This window comes from Lissotriton vulgaris, chromosome 9 (genome assembly GCF_964263255.1).
Source record: "Lissotriton vulgaris chromosome 9, aLisVul1.2, whole genome shotgun sequence".
Classification (NCBI taxonomy): domain Eukaryota; kingdom Metazoa; phylum Chordata; class Amphibia; order Caudata; family Salamandridae; genus Lissotriton; species Lissotriton vulgaris.
In genome coordinates, this window is record NC_141697.1 from 126051654 (window position 1) to 126071631 (window position 19978).

The 19978-nt window shown below is 49.9% G+C and overlaps 1 protein-coding gene across 1 annotated transcript in view; it reads left to right on the top strand.

Annotated features, from left to right (window-relative positions):
• PLEKHH1 (pleckstrin homology, MyTH4 and FERM domain containing H1) overlaps positions 1-19978 on the top strand; it is a 301189-nt gene that overhangs the window by 264241 nt on the left and 16970 nt on the right. Inside the window, exon 28 of the mRNA XM_086937161.1 lies at positions 6676-6819. Coding sequence (XP_086793287.1) covers positions 6676-6819 — 144 coding nt within the window. The remainder of the gene's footprint in view (positions 1-6675; positions 6820-19978) is intronic.

Sequence of the window (19978 nt, forward strand, 5' to 3'; positions counted from 1 at the left end):
GCCCAAAAGTCTAATTCAAGTAATCATTCATCCATAGTCCAGGTGATGCAGGTTAAATCCAGTGTATGTCCAAAATTGCGTCAGAGGCAGCACAACCAACACGAGATGACACCACATAAAGTTTTGGGCAGGGGCTCGCTTTGGCCCACAAGGTGAAAACCCACGAAATTCAGAGTTCATGCAAGCAAGTAAAACAAAATGACAAGTGACTAGATAGACGTCGTGAACCAGACTGGAAAACAAAAACATAGCGATCTGCATACTTTAATGCTAAACGTCGTGGTTCTCAGCACATACAAAGGGATTCTTCCCAATGTGCCAAGATGGCCGCCACAGCGTCGTTCAGCGTCACTTTCTGAAGGAAATAGGGCACGCTTAGGAGCTGAACATGACGCTGGCGGGGTAGCCCTTCTCAAATCAAACGTCACAAGGGTCAAAGGAGACCTTCACCAACACCACGAAGAATTCCAATGATGTCATCATTCCAGGGCATGCAGGCTAACTGGAAAGAGCTCCTGAGACCAACCGTCACAACAGTGAGTCTGCTAGCATTGGAAAACGCTGGCCCGATATTTAAAAAGAAAAAAGTCTCTTGCAGACGTTGTAAAGTCTCTTCGGCATGAAATAAAACATACCACACATCTCATCCTACCCCCTTGATAACGCCATGAAATAAAACATACTACACATATTACCCCCTTACTCAAAAATGCATAGAGATGGTAAAACACACATATGGCAGAAAAGAGGATGCACTACAAAAACATATAATACATCCCACTCTCGTCGCCAGTATTGTAATGATGAAAGATGCGCAGTCAGGGTCTTGTAGATACACAAGTAAATTTATTCTTAAGTTACAGGAAGATGGTAAGTTCAATAAGTGCCATTAGATGTCCCTTAAGTTGCCCCACCAGGAGCAGCCTCCTGGCTGCTCAGCCATCCAGATCAACTGACACTCCACTCATACAAACACACTCCAACATTCTACATGACCTCATCACAAGCTGAGCAGGTAGGCAGAGAACTACTGAAAGGAGAGTGCAGCAGGTAAAAGGAAGACTACAACACACTCCTTATTATATCCTACTTTTTACTGATCAAAGATATTCCGATAAATTCATAAACTGTACTTTTTTTTCAAGATGCACTCTAACAGGAAACGCTACCAGATGAGCCTGCCATTACTTTATACATCCTGCTTGCCCACTTGATCAGCCGATGTGCCGCCTGCACTACGCTGAAATACGCTGGCATTTTAAATCCTTCTCTTTGCACTTACGCGCGCTGTTTTTATTTGCACCTCATTCCTGTTTGCACTTTTGTTGTTGCTTACCTGCTGTGGTGCCTCAAATCGCCCCGGTCCAACAGAGCCTTTTTGGCTGATTGTTGTGTAGGGCGACTTGACCTGAATTCGACCGCCGGAAAATCCTCACTTCCGGTCGGCCATTACTAGACACCATCTTGGTGGGCGCTCTAGTTGTTCTGGTGCCTACTGGTATTTAACTGGAACCAGACGCTTCAGCCTTGTTAGATCAGCTGACATGCCGCCTGCACTATGCTGAAATACGGTGGCATTTTAAATCCTTCTCTTTGCACTTACGCACGCTGTTTTTATTTGCACCTCATTCCTGTTTGCACTTTTGTTATTGCTTACCTGCTGTGGTGCCTCAAATTGCCCCGGTGCACCACAGTCTTTTTGGCTGATTGTTGTGGAGGGCGACTTGACCTGGATTCGACCGCCGGAAAATCCTCACCCGGTCGGCCATTGCTTGATGCCGGCGGCGCGCCAAAGGCAAGCCCGTCCGCGCCTGTACATCGCCTCTCGCCAGGAACGCTGCTCAAGGCCATTCTACCCTGCTTACCTATTCGAGGGATGAACTTTTAGCCATTAAGTCCACTGTCAAACCCTGCAGTGCGCCTCTTCTTAACATCTTGGAGGGTCAGTTTGGCTGTTTACGTTGCAGGTACACTCCTTCTATGCTATTACCTGCTCTCCCCCTTCTACCGCGCAGCCCCGGCAGCAATTGAAAATTCTTCAGCTTAACGTGTGGTCATTGGCGAGGCACTACTTAGAAATCGCGATTTAGTCAGGGAGAAATCCCCGGATGTATTTTTTTAACCGAGAAGTGGCTCAATGAGGACATGGTGACAGAACCAAATCTTTCATTGCCTCCGGGGTACTCTATCTTTATGGTTTACAGGGAGTCCAGAGGAGGTGGCATTGCGGTGATTTTTAAATCCTGTTATCCATGTCTTTTCATTAAAGAAGCCATTGAGGGCTGTGAGTGTGCCCGATTTAGTATTACCATCAGTACCCATCTGACTCTATCTGGGCTGCTAATTTATCGTCCACCAGGGCCTGCTTCTAAATTTATAGCCGCCCTTCTAGAGGTGGTCTGCACCTGCGCGATGGACAAGGTCAATTTTAATATTTTTGGTGACCTCAATCTACACTTTGATTTCACCGAAGACAATGAGATCTGCAGTCTTCTTGCTGACTTAGCCGCATACCAACTTTCCCAATTGGTGTCCGGCTCCACTCAGCAGGTCACCTGTTAGATCCCATCTTTTCGAATATTAGGGCCACTATTGTGGGTACTCCTATGGGTTGGACTGGAATGGAATGGAATGGAAATAGATTTATAGAGCGCGATTGCTGCCCGGGGGCGTCCAAGCGCTGGGAGGTAAGAATTGAAGGGACCGGTGAAGTGACACATTATAGCTCGGAGACTTTGGTGAATAGTAAGGTCTTCAGGTTTTTACGGAATGACAGCAGGTCCGGGTTGGAACGGAGTGAGAGGGGGAGGGTGTTCCAAAGTTTGGCGGTGTTCACCGAGAACATCCTACCACCGGCTCTGGCTTTCTTTACTCGGGGGACCACTGCCAGAAAGGCCTCAGAGGAGCGGAGGTTCCTGTTTGGGTGGTAGGGGATGACGAGCTTGCTGTTGATAGCAGGTCCTGTTTTCCAGAATGCTCGGTGTGCAATGCACAACGCCTTGAATGACACTCTGTGTTTTACTGGCAACCAGTGAAGACTTTTTAGTGCGGGTCTGGCTGACTGAGCTCGAGGAATTTTTAACAGGGTGCGCGCTGCGCAGTTTTGCACTATCTGGAGTTTCCTGAGGGTCATCTCGGGAGCCCCCACGTATAGAGCATTGTTTGTGTCAAGGCGGGACTGGATCAGGCCTTGAACTGCCACTTTACTGGCTTCTGGAGGCAGAAGTGGAAGGACCTTCCTTAGGGTTTTGAGGATGCTGAAACAGGTGGCGGACAGTTTGGTAGCCTGGGTGGAGAAGGACAGCTTGCTATCCAGCCACACTCCTAGGCTCTTGACGCTTTCCTTGGGGGTGGGGGGAGTGCCCAGGGTTTGGGGCCACAAGGAGATAAAAGGTGTTGGCGAGGCAGGGCCTAGAAGCAAGAGCTCTGTTTTATCTCCATTTAATTTGAGGGAGGAGCTGGTCATCCATTCCTTTATGTCCTCTAGGCAGCTCAGTAGGCCTCCTTGGGGGTGACTGATGTTCTTTTGGGCCAATGATACCACTAGCTGAGTGTCGTCGGCGTACGACACAATTTTGATGCCGTACGGTTCGACGATTCCAGCCAGTGGTCTCATGTAGACATTGAATAACACAGGGCTCAAAGAGGAGCCCTGTGGTACTCCGCAGCTGAGGGGCTTGCTGGCTGATACTGTGTCCCCATCGAAGATCTGGAATGATCTGTCGGACAGGAAGGAGCCGAACCACCTTAGAGCATCGCCAGAGACCCCGATGTCCCGGAGACGGTTCAGCAGGGTGGCATAGCTGACCGTATCGAATGCGGCGCTTAGATCAAGGAGGATCACTGCCACTGATCCTCCCTGATCCAGGGCCCTTCGAGATTCCTCGGCGACCGCTAATAAGGCAGTTTCGGTGCTGTGTTTTGGCCTGAAACCTGTCTGGGATGTATCCAGTAGGGAGTGGTGTTCAATAAACTGGACCAGTTGGACGTTTATATATTTTTCCAGCACCTTGCCAGCCCAAGGGAGGAGGGAGATGGGGCGGTAGTTGGAATAGTCGTCGGGGTTCAAGTTTGGTTTTTTTAGCAGCGCCCGCACCATGGCTTGTTTCCATGCTATAGGAACGACACCTGAGGCTATAGATGTGTTAAGGAGTTCTAGGATAACAGGCAGGGTGGTTTCGTGAGCTTGCATCAGAACTTCTGGTGGGGCTGGGTCGCGTGGGGAACCTGATTTGACTTGCCGCGCCATTTTACCGAGGGTGTCAAGGTCCAGGGGAGGGAAGTGCTCGAGGGTTGACTGGGCATGGGGAGGGAGTGTTCTCGGGGAGGGTGGGTCAGCTGTCTCTGGAACTGTTGCTCCTGTTTGAAAGGTGGAGTAAATTTTCAGGACTTTATTATGAAAAAAGTCCGCAAGTTCATTGCATTGAACTTGGGTTTTAGTCGGAGGGGGGGCAGTGGTGACATTAGAACATTGTTTTATTATCTGGAAAATTTCCCTGGGTTTTGATTTAGCCTCTAGGATTTTGTCAGAGTAAAAGGTAGATTTCGCCGTTTTAATCCCCTCTCTGTAAGTTTTTATTGCCTCTTTATATGCGTCCTTTTTTTCCGGGAGAAAATCCATGCGCCAGGCTCTCTCTCGTTGCCTGCAACGACGTTTTAATTCTCTTAGGGAGTCAGAGAACCAGGGCGCTGATCTCTGCATTCTTTTAGACGAGGATCTCTGGAGAGGGAGGATCGTGTCTAGTGAGTTCGTAATCCAGCTAACATAATTTTCGTTTGCTGCACTAGGGTCTGAGCAGGGAGGCGGATGGGTGGCGTCCAGGCTAAGTAGCCAGGCTTCCAGCTGGAGTTTTGACCAGTTCCTCCTGAGTGTTGTACAGGGGGGTGACTGAGGGGTCTTGTGGGTTGCCCAGGAAAACGGTATCAGAAAATGATCCGTCCATGGGAGAGGGATAGGAGAGTCGACAATCAGGTCGCTGCAGCTGCTGAAAATTGGGTCTAGCAGGTTGCCCTTCTCGTGAGTTGGGGCTGTGACCAGCTGGGACAGCTGCAGAGCTCCTAGGTCGTCTGTTAGGTCTTAGGACTGACCACTCATTGGCTCTTCTTCTAGGGGCTAACCAGGCTGAAATAACTCGGATGCAGCGCGTTCAAAACGCAGCTGCTAGGGCTTTGTTGGGAATCCCACGGGCCTGCCCTGCAGCTGCTGCCATCAGGAAATTCCATTGGCTCCCCATGACTGCATGTATTCAATTTAAAACACTGTGGGCCATATGTAGGTAATTTCTATTTACCGATTCCTAAATACCGAATTTTACCGATTCGGTATTTAAGAATCGGTAAATAGTATGTAGGTAAAAAAATCGGTAATTTTTACCGATTCTGTAACATTTGTTATTACCGATTCGGTATTTACCGTATCGGTAATAAGGAATACCTTCCCATTCATTCTTATGGGCCTGGAGGCCCATAGGAATGAATGGGAAGCCATTCACTATTACCGATTCGGTAAATACCGAATCGGTAATAGGGGGAGCATATTCAAGGGTGGCAGGGTGTCACATTGACACCCTGTTGCACCCCTGAATCGTGCATGTGTGCACATGTGGCGCACATACATGCCCTAAGGGCATGTATGTCTGCCACATGGCACTTTTAAAAAAGCACAACATTGCTTATTTAAAGGTATTCGATATTTACCACCAAATTGTAGTTGGTGGTAAATAACGAATCCTTAAATCAAAAATGCACTCACGTAGGGTCCCTACATAGGATTTAAGGATTCAATAATTTACCGATTCTGTATTTTAAGGATTCAGTAATTTACCGATTCCTTAAATTACCGAATCGGTAAATTACTGTATCCTTAAATCCAGCCACCTACATTAGAAAAAGCTAAATACCGGTCGGTAGCGGGAAATTTACAGATTTTCGGTCGTTACCGATCAGTATTAAGCTACCTACATATGGCCCTGTGTCTCTCATTTAAGATTTTGAAGCTGTCCACGCCTAGCATATTGGCAAATCTTCTCACTCCTTACGCTCCCTCCTGCCAGTTGCGTTCCCGGGGGCAGCACTTGGTTACTGTACCTCGTGTGAAACGTCTTCGCGCTGGTGGCCGGTCCTTCCGCTATCTGGTGGCTAGACTTTGGAATTTGTTACCTGTCCAGATTAGCAGTCTGGATAGCTTGCTGGAATTTAGGAGAGCCATCAAAACCTTCCTTTTTTCCTTCTTGTTAGGCTCTGCTCTCCACCCCTTTCTTTCCAGCTTTTTTTCTGCTCTGGTGTATGGTTGCTATTTTGATACTAGCAGCGCCGGTACGCCCCTTTGCTGGGGCAGCTGTGCGCTATACAAATCTTAATAACATAACATAACTTGTTTTTGAGCTCCCTTTTTTTACCACACTACTATTAACTGTTGGTTTTTCCAGCTAGTTAAATGGTAAGTAAAAAAATATATAATGCAGGTGAGAGGAAGTTCTAGAAGTGACGAAATGTCACTGAGAAGGTGTGCCCCACCCCCAACACGCTATATTTGGCATTTCATGGTGATGTGTTAACTTCTGTAGGCTGAGCTGTGAGTTTCTCTGTGTAGGTATGGTTTAGAGTAAATAGACCTCTGTTGTTACCTGTGTTGGCTTCTGTGTAACCAGACAGTATTTGCTTTCCCCCACATAGCACTTGAAAGTATCATATCCATACGCATCAGTGATGACATTCGGAGGCTGTCGGGAAGATTTCATGATTGTTGTGGGGCAGACGAACGACAGCCTGGGAAAGAAGACCATAGAAAAGCTTCTCTTCGCTATGGAAAAGCCGAAGGTGAGCTTAAAAATGTGTATTGTGTAAATTTATAACACTCGAGCAGCAAGCAGAACAAAAGGGAGGCAGTGCTATTAAGGATGGAATTATCAGAACTGTGTTCTTTGCTCAACAATAGTTACTAGGAAAACCAGAAATATACTTCTCTGGTCTGACTGGTCATCAAGTTGACGCATAACTGTAATGTGTTAAAGAGCGTGACAGTGTTTCTCGTCAACCTAACTTACAAGCGCTAATTATTTACTATGGGGCATGTTAATTACTAGTCAAGACTAACACGGTTCTGGTTTGACTGTAGGAAATCCAAATAGTTTTGCATATTTGCCTTGGAGCTTCAGACAATCAGTTTCTTACATTTTGGTCATCAACAGCTCCAGTTTGGGTACAGAATGGAGTTGGACGATCAACTATAGAAGGAATGTTCTACACAGAGAGGGCATACACAATATTTAAGTCTTTCAATTAGGGCCATATGTTTCATGGGATTGCATTGCTTTTGCACCATGAAGTGTAGTGCAAAAGTGATGGAATGTGATTTAGCAAGCCATGCAAGGTATCCTTGCATGGCCCTGAGAGTAACGTAACGAAGCACAAATCGCTGTGTTGCATTACTCTGCCCTAGGGAGGCATTCCGTGGGTGTTGCATGGGTGTTCCACTCAACACCCATGGATTTGACACATTCCCAGATTTACCATTACTGGTAGACCTGGGAATGCTACGATGGCACTTTTAAAAAAGCACAACATTGCTTATTTAAAGGTATTCGATATTTACCACCAAATTGCAGTTGGTGGTAAATAACGAATCCTTAAATTAAAAATGCACTCACTTAAGTGCTCCCTACATAGGATTTAAGGATTCAGTAATTTACCGATTAGACTCAAACGCATACAGAACGCCTCTGTACGCCTCATCCTTGACATTCCCCGCCACACCCACATCAACAACCTCCTGAAAGGCCTGCAGTGGCTCCCAGTCAACAAGAGGATTACCTTCAAGCTCCTCACCCACGCTCACAAAGCACTCCACAACACCGGACCAACATACCTCAACAAGCGTCTCACCCTCTTCAACCTTACTGCCAGCTTCGCTGCGCCGACCTCGCCACTGTCCCACGCATCCACAGGACCTCCACCGGCAGCAGATCCTTCTCCTACCTTGCCGCCAAGACATGGAACACCCTGACCATACAGCTGCGACAGACCCAGGACCTGTTGACCTTCAGGAAACTTCTCAAGACCTGGCTGTTTGAGCAGTAGCTGCGCCCTCCCACCCCTCTCCGCAGCACCTTGAGACCCTCACGGGTGAGTAGTGCACGCTAAAAAAGTCTGATTGATTGATTGATTGATTGATTGATTGGCAATTACGACACAGGCATGTCACGCGTTATTAAATAGACCAGCTGGAGCGCTACTATATTCTCCAGAAATTCCACTGCACTGGTGCTTGTGGTTCCCGATGGATCAGGAGACATTTCACACCAGTGCATAGGAGGTGCGCAAGGCAGTGATGCTGGAGGCCAGGCTGGATTGACAGTGAGATCTGGGTGGGCCCTTTAGTGTTAAGGAGTGGCAATATTGCTGCACTAGGACCAAAACTGTCGCCATTAACGGACGACACAGGCTCATACACTTCAAGTTCCTACATAGGGCTTATTACACACCTGAGCGACAATATTGGTTCGGGTTACTTGAGGACTCAAATTGTTGGAGATGCCGTGAGAAAGATGCCGGGCTTATGCTCATCGGTTGGCAAAGCCTGGGGTACACGAGTACCAGAGTCTGATATTCAGATAATTGGGGTCCATAACGGGCATAGAATTAGAACAGACCCGAAGATGGCACTGCTGGGATATGATCTCAATATAGATTATAACTATATAAACTGATACAGACAATGAGCTACTCCCCCTTCCTTTCCCCCCCCCCCCCCCCCCCCCCAAATCGGACCCAAAAGCTGCTGGGGAATATACCAAGCATACTTAGAAGCAAAGAGACAGGGTGAAAAATGGTAAAGAGGCTCAGGAATCATGAAAAATGGATTGTAGAAGCATTAGGAGTACCTACTAAATAGTCAACATAGCAGCACACACCAGTAGGAGCTTGTTTTCCATGCGCCAACATGGGGATAACGAGGGACAAGGAAGATGTTCTACTGAATGTAATGCAAATGCTACTGTAACAGCTATAACGGGTGGTAATTCAATGTCCAAGATGCGCCAAGTGGGGATCTGCTACTGTAATTTAATTGTAATATACTATGTGTTGGAAATGGCCCTTTTTGCAGGGTTTTCCCCAAACGTTTTGCTTCTTCCTCCTTTATTTTTCCTGACCTGTGGTTGTTGGCAATAGGACTCTGAGCACTTTACCACTGCTAATCAGTACTAAAGTGCATATGGTCTCTGTGTGAATTATTATCCATGATTGGCATATTTATATCACCAAGAAGTCCCTAGTAAAGTTGACTGAGTGTGCCAGGGCTGGTGATGCAAAGGCTACTAGTGGGCCTGCAGCGCTGATTGTGCCAACCACCTGAGTAGACTTAAAATGGTGTCTTAGGCCTGCCACTGCAGTGCCTGTGTGCAGTCTGTGGGCTGCCATGTCAACCTGGCCAGTGCCCCCACTGCCCAGGCCTAACCCTTCCCTTTCTGTACACATTGGACACCCCTATGGAAAGCCCAAGGTACCCCCCTGGGCAGGGTGCAGTGTATGTGAAAGGTAGAGCATGTACTAGTGCAGGTGACATGCTCTGGTAGTGAATTACAGCCATTTTCGTTTTTCACTATTGTAAGGCTATCTAGCCAATAGGCTATAAAGGGGAATGCTGTGTACAGTGGTTACCTGCATATCATCCCATAGGAGCAAGATAGGTGCTACAAGTCTGGTATCCCTGAACTCAGAATTCAATAACACATCTTTTAGGAAAGGTGGTTTTTAAATCCTGTGTTTGAGAACAGCACTTTTTAGAAAGTGGCTGTTCTCTTGTCTGACCTTTCTGTGTGCTTTGGCTGATTGTGAATTGACTGTCTGGTTTGTGAGTGACAGGGCTGGGGGATTTCAGGAGACATAATGAGTCCGCCCAGTGGTGAATAGAGAGATCTGCCTCTAGATGGGAGGGAAGAGTTGCACCTGGGACCTGAATAGGACAGTTCCTGTCCCCCACAGTGCTGGCTCCATCCCCTGTGGTGTGTCTGATGTCTTTGCCCTGCACTGTGAAAGGAGAGAAGGAATCATGCCAGAAAAGTGCTCCAGGGCTGTGCTTTCCCTCCACAATGCTGGCTCTACCTCCTGCTGGGCGGCTGACAACCCTACCCCTCTCTCTGAATGGAAAGGACAGGCCAGGAAAACAAAGTGCTCAAGGAACACCCAGAACTGGTTCAGACCGGGCTCAGAGCCCTCCTGCACAAAGGGAACAAATACTTTTAGGGGTATAAGTACAAGACCCCAGACTACAGAAAAGTAGATCATCCTGGAATCAAGAAGGAACCTCTGCCAAGGAGAAAGCTGGAAGACTGAAGAAGGAAGACTGTCCTGCTCTTGCTTTGCTGGACTGACCTGCAGTTGCTTTGCTGCCAAGGAGAGGGGAAGGACTTTGTTGTTGCTTTGTCCCCTTGCTTGAAGAGGTCTCCAAGAGCCTGTTGTGAGCTGGCCTCCCGTTAAGAAGTCCCAGGAACAAAAGGACTTCACTCCCCAACTTTCTCTGAACTCTGCTCAGAGAGTTCTGCCCTTCCTGAGTACTGAATCTGACTGAGGGGCATCTGGAAGTTAAGGCCTGCTGTTTGGAAAGCTGTAGAACAAGAAACTAAGACTATCTGCAAATTTTCACGCATCGCTCGCTAGCAGAGCGCATCCCCGTCAGTGCGAGGAAATTCCCGCCACCGAGAAGATCGAGATCGTCGCAGCTCCTGTTGCCGCTGCAAGAACAGACGCATCCTTCGCTTGCGGAACGCATCGCTTCGGTGCGGGAAAAGTACCATCACTGCGAGTATCGTCGCAGAACCTGTCGTCGCTGGGTGAGATCCCCGCACCGATTGCTTGTGGACCGCATCACGTCGCTACGAATATCGTCGCAGAGCCATCGCATCGAGGGGCCGCGAGAGGAGAATATCGACGACGCCCATCGCCGCCGCATCTGAGATAGTCGCCATCCCGAAGATCGTTGCATCGTTCCTTTGCGAGACGCTCCGTACGGAACCTACGCACCGGAATCTATACAAGGTATCGCCTCCCTCCCCATACAGACCGGATTCGTCGCAACATGCCCGCTGCGTCCAGCGTGGCTGTCGCATCGCCTCCCCAAGGTCTCAGGAGTGACGCATCACTTGTTTTCCACCGCACCAGCGTCTGTTTTGGAACTTTGTCGCATCTAAAGGTACTGTTGGCTAAACATGACGCAACTGTGAACTAGTCTAACGCAATTGTGGATTCTTTTGACGCGACCACTAAGAACTCTTTAAAAACCATATCTTGAACTGTGTATGTTGGATTTTTGTTGTTTTGGTCTTGTTTAGTTTAGATTAAATACTTCTATTTTTCTAAACTGTTGTGGAGTCCGTTTGTGGTGTTTTCACTGTGTTACTGTGAGTGTTGGTACAAATACTTAGCACATTACCTTTGATAAGCCTGTCTGCTCGTGCCAAGCTACCAAGGGGGTAAGCAGGGGTTATCTAAAGAGTGTATCCTTATTTTATTTTTATTTTAGCGATTTGTAAAGCGCCTGGTGACCCGAGGGTATCCTTCTTACCCTGACTAGAAGCAAGGGTCCCTATTTGGACTTTGGTACCTACCCCTGCCAACCAGAGACCCCCCGTTCTAACACTATGTCATATTTCAAACAATGTGGTTATATTATCTGGTCAAGATGTATGCAGTTTATATTGGTTTAATAAAAACAAAATAAAAATAACAAAAACAATGGGCCCTCAAATTTATTTACAGTGGCCCAGAAACCAGCATATTATATTTGTCTCTTTTATTTTTCCACGGTTCCATTTCCAGATCCTGTATTGTCGCTACTTTAGTAATTACACCTAACAGACCACCTTTTATCACTAACAAACATATCATCAGCCTTCCATCATTTGTCCAACAAACACCCTCCTCTCCCTTCTACCATAATAACACTAACACACAACACACACAATGCAGACCACCACACTTTTTAACTCTTGCTACAAACCAGTCTAAGACCAACACTCTTACCTTTACTTCTTTACACACAACATACACTCTACTCATAAACACATCACCACCCCCTCTACCGTACAACCTCCTCTCACAAACAATACTATACAACCAAATCCATTGCATGAAACCTATACATCAGCACCCCTTTTCACTACTCCTCAAAAACAAAACATATCACACACACCAGCACAAGATCTTCAAAGCGCAACACCTCATAATACCATCACAAAATACAAACATACACCCTCCTTTCAAACCACACAAAGGAACAAACTCCAATGCCAAGCTTCCCCTTCCACCACACCTAACACAGATACAGCACCTTTCTTCTAACCGCCTCTCATCCATTGGACAATTTAGAACCTTACTACATGACCAACATGCTATGCTGCACCACCACCCCTGACTCATGCACCTTCTGCTTTAAACACACGCAAACAATATAAGCAACATGCCATACCTCACAACTTCGCTTCCCCATGTCTACTTCACAACAATGTTACACCACGAAAACAACACAGCACTCCAACTCACTCTCACACACCATCTCCACCACATACACACGCAGACCCATCAAAATGCCTTTTTAGCATGCTGGATGAGGAAAATGATACAGAACAGCTACACGATTGCTATCCTAATACAGCTAATGCCAGCTCTTAAAACACACCTGCTACAAACCCACACAATACTGATCACTCTTCTACAAACCAAAGTCTCGCTATTACCAAAGGCCACTCTCAAAACTGTCTACTAATAAATGCTCGATCCCTCTCTAAAAACAAGCATCACATGTACCACCTTCTCATAGATGCGAAACCAGACATACTATTCATAACCAAATCATGGTTGCAAGAGGATATGGCTCCAGTCCTGCATGAAGTCATTCCTCTAGGCTATCAAACAATCATCCAAAATCGTATAGCCAAAAAAGGAGGTGGTCTAGCCCCCTCCCGACGGTGTACTCCTCCGGCGAGTAAGTGATCTGTTTGACCTACAGCGGCCCGCATGGTAATGGCGGCGGAGGGTAGCAGCGATTAACGGCGGTGGAGTCTCTGTGAGGAGGCGGGCTGCGTGAGGAGAGCAGCGGTGCAGATCGCTGGAGACTGCAGACGCTTTGGAGGTGCCTGGATTACACCCGCGGTGGGGTCGGCCGGGTGTACACATTGGCCCGCCGTGACTGGAGCAGTGACCCCCGCGAGGGCGCCTCCTGCAGCGCTTGGGGTGGAGTGACCTACGCGAGCGGCCGGCTCCGGGTACATCGGTGGGCCGTGGCCGCTCTGCGTGTTGCTGCTGCGGGCCGCGGACTGCTTCATGGTGGCGCTGCTCTCCGAGGACCTCGCCAGAGACTGTCTGCGGTAGGGGTGCGGCAGCATCAATAGCCCATCGAAATAGCTGGCCAAAGTGTGTGCATTGTGAGACATTGTGGCGCCCGAATCTCAAGAGGACGACCGCATGGAGGGAGGCAGCCTCAACATATAGCATTAGCCCATGGACGGGTGAGAACTGTCTGTGCATCTGGAACTACCTTTCTCCCTTGCCCCTTGACGGTGTGGCCTGCCTGTGGGGTAAACGGCGCCGCGCTGCTGGAGCGCGTTGCGGTGGGGACGTGCTGACAGTGTAGTGGTGCCCCGGGATGCATAGAGACGGTGTGGCGGCCCTTGTGCCTCTGTGGTGGTACTCTGCTGGTGATAGGGCACCCCCGCTGAGGAAACTACACACAGGGAATAGCGACACGTGGGCATTATCGGTCTGCGATCTGCGGAAGCCAGTCATCCTTTACTGAGCTATGTCACGGCGTTTGGGAGGGACATCATGGGCAAGCCGGACAAAACCCAACCGAGACTAACGTTTGATCTGTGCAAAGGGGGTAAATCATCGCAAAATGCAGCCTCGGACTCTGAACTGGAGGGGTCAGCCCCTGCGCCCAATACACTGGAGAAGTCGTTGGCCGCTATTCAGGCCAGTCTTCAAGCTATTGATGGGAAGATAGAGGCGCTGAATGGTAGAATCGACCATTTTTCATCTAGGTTGGACAAATATTTATTTATTTATTTATTTTTTGCACTTATTATGCGCACAGATACCCACAAAGGGTTTCCCGGCGCAAAAGATGTGAGAGCTGAGATAGGTTGGACAAACCAGCTGCGAGGCTGGGGGAAGCGGAGCAGCGCATTTCAGACGCGGAGGACGGGCTTCAGCAGGTGTCCTCGAAACAGACGGACATGACAAAGCTGTTGGCAATAATCCAGGCCAAGAACGAGGACATCCAAGCATGCTCAAGGCGCAACAACGTGCGCATTTTGGGTATGCCTGAGTCCACCAATGTGGGACGCCTTGAGGATTATGGGGGAGACTCTTCTGCGGGAGGTATGTGTTGTGGCCCTGTCACCTATGTTTGCGGTGGAGCGAGCACATAGGTCCCTGGCGGTACGCCTCCCTCCGGGAGCTCCGGCGAGGCCGATCATTGCCAGGCTACTAAATTTTAGGGATTGCAACGTTGTTTTGAGGACCACTCAACAACAAGGCACCATCAATTACCAAGGCAATGTACTCTCTTTCTATCCTGATTTTACGGCTACAGTGCAGGCAGCACGTAAAGAGTTCCAGGGTGTGAAGAAGTTGCTTGCGAAGGAACAGATTCAGTACGCCATGCTTTACCCAGCGCGGCTGCATATCGGTGAAGCAGCCAATTCTAAAATCTTCACTAGTCCCAAACTGGCGATGGACTATGCCAAGTCGCTGCGGCGACGTAACAGCCCTCCGGCTCACACTTATGATGTGGACGATTGAGTATCCGTGAGCACCAGGTTTTTTTTGTTTTATCTTTGTATATTCTGCATGTAGTTACATGCATATGTAGCCCCCTGTTCGTTTACACTCTGAAATGATGGGGTCTGCTGATGGACACACAGGGACTGTGAGCTGGGCACCTGGGAGGGTTGGAATTGAAGCCAGGCGTTGTAGGTGCAAGGCTTCAGCCTCTTCATTTAGGTTGTATTGTGCTGTAAGCTTTGCTGGGCTCCCGTTGAGCTGTGTCATACTGTGGAACCAGAGGGTCGCAACATTGACAGTTTACTGTTAACCTTGACTTTATGCTGCTGTGATGGGTGTATACAGTGCTACTAGGATGGCCGTGGGGTTGTGGGAGACGATACACCTCGGGTGGCCCCCCTCCCTTCTTGATTGGGGAGAGGTCTTGCCGCTACGTCCCCTATGGGTATTCCCCAGCTGATGTTCTGTTTTTTTTCGATTTCAGTGGGTGTGGGAGATTCATATGGTTTAGGTCTTTAACATGTTGGGGAAGCTAAAGTGGGTGGGGGGAGGAAGGGTTTGTTCTTCTGTTATCAGCCAACAGTGCTTGCAATGTAAATGGTATGGTTGATGTGGATGGGATGGAGATGCAATTGGCCGCAAGGTATTAGCGCGCTGGATAGGCGTCATTGATTCTGTTCGCAGATGACGGGTGATAAGCTTACTTGTGTAACCTGGAATAAGCGTGGTTTAAATACGCCCAAGAAGATTCGACAAGTCCTAGCTCAGCTCGACAGGCACAATGTCCAAAAAGCCCTACTACAAGAAATTCATCTGAGCAAAACCACTGAAGCTACAATAGCGAGCAGATGGGCGACTTACAGACTAGCTTTGTCTTATTCCACGTATTCCAGGGGGTACTCACTATAATCAAAAAGGGTGTAGGGTTTACGGCAGTACGTACCAGTATGGACACAGAGGGAAGGTGGGCGATGGTGCAGGGCAGGATAGGAATGGCCCTCGTGACGATCATTAATATGTATGGCCCTGTAGTAGATGATGCCTCACCGTTTCTACAGATGCTTGCGGTGGTGCGCTCTTGGCCGGAAGCGGCAATCTTGCTGGGGGGCGATCTCAATACTCACCTTAATCCATTAGTAGATAAGTCCAACCCAGAGGGTGCTCGTACGATCAAGGTAGCTAGTTGTATCAATGATCTGATGTTAGAGCTGGGTCTGGTGGATGCTTGGCGGGTACGAAATGTAGGGTGACTTGAGGGTACCCCTGTTACTCCCGCATTCAACAGCTGGTCAGGATTGGATTACTGGCTGCTTAGTGACAAGGCCTACATGTGGGTGAAGGTGGTTACCAAACTCCCCCGCACCCTATTGGATCACAACCCTGTTCTATTGGAGTTAGCTATACCTTTAAAAATGCATAGATCGGGGGGAGGAGCTTCGCGGGCAACCAAGATGGCCGCGTAAGCCCGGAGCTCCGTGGACCGTCCGACGGTCTGCTGAGGCGGGGGTTGCACTCGGCTTCCAAATCGGTGGTTCCTGTGCAGAGTTGCGTCGAGCTGAACTCCGCTCCGTGACGGTGCCATTGTCCCTCCGGACTTCGCCACTTCGCATGATTGGACTGCGTAGCGACCGCCTGATGCCCTCAATGGCGGAGTGATAGTGTTCCAGCTTGCGCCTTCTACACCCTGGTTTTGTCCCTTGTGGCCCTGCCTGCCTTTCGGCTGTGGACCCGGACTTGGGGGCGCCTTGCCTTTGTTCTCTCGAACCCATCATGGCGGGCAGAGGCGACCCGGACAGGGCATCGAACAAAGGTGGCCGGGGCAAGTCGCAAGTGCAGCAAAATCACATCGAGCGCTATGTGAACCTAAAGTCACCACCTACATCGGGGGCCGTGTCCAAGGGGCCTCCATTGACGAGCTCGCCGGATGGATCGGACCCTACCCTCGTCGACATCATGGGCGCCATCACGAGTCTCCGGGCCGACATGCAACAACAGCACGAAACTCTAAGCCACAAGGTAGACTCAATGGCCGTTGACATTACTCTTATAAGGGCCGACTTGGGCAAGACCAACGAGCGTGTGAAGGCGCTGGATATCAAGACCTCCAGCCTGACCTCCGATGTTTCCGAGTTGCAGACTGAGGTCCGCAACTTGCGGATGACCACTGATCTATTCTCGAGGCGGCTGGAGGACTTTGAGGGGCGAGCCAGGCGGCAGAACGTCCGCATAGTCGGCGTACCGGAGGGATCCGAAGATGCTGCGACGGACCTGTTCGTGGAGGACTTGGTCAAAACCCATTTGGCACCCTCCGGACTGAGCAACTTTTTCTCGGTGGAACGTGCCCACCGGGTACCGGGTGGCCCGCCGAAGACAGGGGTGGCGCCACGGCCAATTGTGGCGCGCCTCCTCAACTTTAGAGATCGGGACGTGATCCTGCAAGCTTCTAGATCGCACGGGCCACTCCAATATCAGAATGCGGAGGTGCATTTCTATCCAGACTTCACCAGGTCGGTACAGCGCCAACGCTTGACCTACGCGGGAGTGAAGAGGCGCCTCAGGGATATGGGTTTCAAGTACTCAATGATGTTCCCCGCTAAACTCCGTGTTGAACATAAGGGACGTGCCCTTTTCTTTGACTTCCCTGAAAACGTCAGTGAATGGTTGGACACAGTCTCGCCACGTCGGGATGAACAGGAGGATAAAGATGGGGGCGCCTCTGGTGGAGCGGAACAGTGAGACTGAGTAAGGGGCTGGTGGCACCCCCGCCTCGAAGGACTGCCGGAGCTGGTACTCGTAACAGAACTGACTCTCCTTCGCTTACATGGTGGGTGGCGGGACGTATTCATGGAGATTCCCTACTCCTCTGGGTCTTTCGTAGATTAGTTAATGGGGCGACAGGCACACTGCTGGTTGGGAGGGCTTTTTAGTCTGATGCAGGGGTGCAGGGTGGGGGGTATGTTGGGAAGAGTTATCTTGTTTGCTGGTTTTTCCTTTCTTTTCTCTGTTTGGCAATGGGTCATCTATGCTCCTGAACTGTATTTGAGATTGGTGTCTTATGGGACTGGGTGGGGCGGGCTGCGGGGTGATGGGGGGTAGGAAGTTGAGAATCCTCAGTTGGAATGTTAACGGGTTGGGTGACCGAGTTAAAAGAGGGGTGGTGATACAACTGATCAAACGTCACATGCCTGATATTGTCCTCCTTCAGGAGACACATTTGGTGGGGAATACGTGTAAAGCTTTAAATCGCAAAGGATACAAAATGGTGACTCATTCGGGGTTCTCTTCCGGTTCCCGGGGGGCGGGCATCCTCATGCGCGCGTCCCTTCCCCTAGAGATAGATGTCACCATGATTGACGACAGGGGGCGTTACGCTGCCGTGGCGGGTAGATGGGAAGGGCGTTCCCTTACGTTGTTTTCTGTATACGTCCCCCCGGGGTTGCAATCCAGTACTTTTCAGGACCTTGGTGGTGCCATTTTGTCTATGTCGGCTGGCCTGTTAATAGTGGGGGGTGACTTTAACTCGGTTTGCTCTGGTCTGCTTGATCGCCAACCGCCTCGGGACCTACGTAGCCCACAGATGTGGTTGCCCTCCTTTCTTGAATCTATGGGCCTGGTGGACGGCTGGCGTCTTCTACATCCGACACTCCGTCAATTCTCCTTTCTCTCGGGTGCACATGGGAGTCTTTCCCGCATTGACTACATCCTTACACTGGCATCGCACGCATCAGCCGTTTCCGAAGCCCGCTTCTTAGCGCGGGGCATTTCTGATCACTCCCCGTTGTGGGTCTCCTTCGACTTTGGCGTGGTCTTGTCGGAGCGACCGGCCACGATCAATCTGTGGTATTTCCGCAACATCAAGACCCGCTCCCTCCTGGCCAAAGCCATTGACCTTTATTTTGCTGAAAACGTGGGCTCGGTTGGATCGGCCGTTACGTTGTGGGAGGCCTTTAAGACGGTGCTCCGGGGTGAGGCCCAGGCGCTCATTGCGGAGGCCCGTCGGGCTAGGGATTCCGACTTGCTGAATGTTGAGCAAGAGGTCTTGAGTCTCGAGTCCCAGCTGGGGCCCGAGCCAGACCCCTCGATTTTGCATACCCTCTCGCTGAAGCAAGCGGAATACCACGATCTTGCCACGAATGCCGCACTCACTCTGGCTAGAGAACAGCAGGGCCGTGTCTATGATGTAGGCGACAAGGCTGGGAAGTTGCTAGCTTGGTTGGACAGGAGGGAGATGGCCAGCCGAGTGGTGCCTGAACTCTTGGGGGACGACGGGGTGGTCCTTACGGACCCGAGTGCCATTGTCGACTCCTTCGCTAGCTACTTTCGGGGGGTCTATGAGTCCGCTTGGGACTTTTCTGAGGCGGACTCGTCGGCTTTCCTCTCGGGTATTGATCTTCCCTGTCTTTCCGAGGACGAAAGCGCGGACTTGGACAGAGAGATCACCGCTGACAAGATTGCTTTGGCGATCCGTTCCTTACGGACAGGTAAGGCCTCCGGGCCTAACGGCATCCCGGTTGAACTGTATAAAATCCGCCCGGACGCGGTGTCTCCGCACCTGCGAAAAATGTTCCTGGAATCCTTTGAGATTGGCCGCCTCCCCCTGGATCAAAGGTTGGCCACTATTGTGGTCATCCACAAGGAGGGTAAACCGCGAGACGTCTGCCGATCGCACCGTCCTATCTCTCTCCTGAATGTGAAACCCAAGGTCCTCGCCAAGTTGCTCGCCAACCGGCTGATTGGTGTCATTGGCGACCTCGCGCACCCTGACCAGTCTGGCTTCATCCCCCACCGGAATACCGCCCTCAATCTGCACCGCCTTCACGGTGTCATGGCTAGAGCCCACACCCTCGAAGAGCCAGCTGTCCTCGCGTCCCTTGACGCCACGATGGCTTTCGATTCTCTCGAGTGGCCATACCTCTGGGCAGTGCTGTCCAAACTCGGATTTGGGCCGGTTTTTGTGAGCTGGGTGAAGCTACTGTACGCTGAACCGATGGCCAATGTCACGGTCAACGGCCGCCTGTCGACGCCATTCCCCTTACATCGGAGCACTAGACAGGGTTGTCCCCTGTCGCCCCTTCTGTTCGCCTTGGCCCTTGAACCGCTCGCAGCCCTACTGCGTGTGCATCCTGATTTACACGGTATTACTTGGGCCCCTGGTTTTGAAGACAGGGTATCCTTGTATGCCGATGACATCTTACTT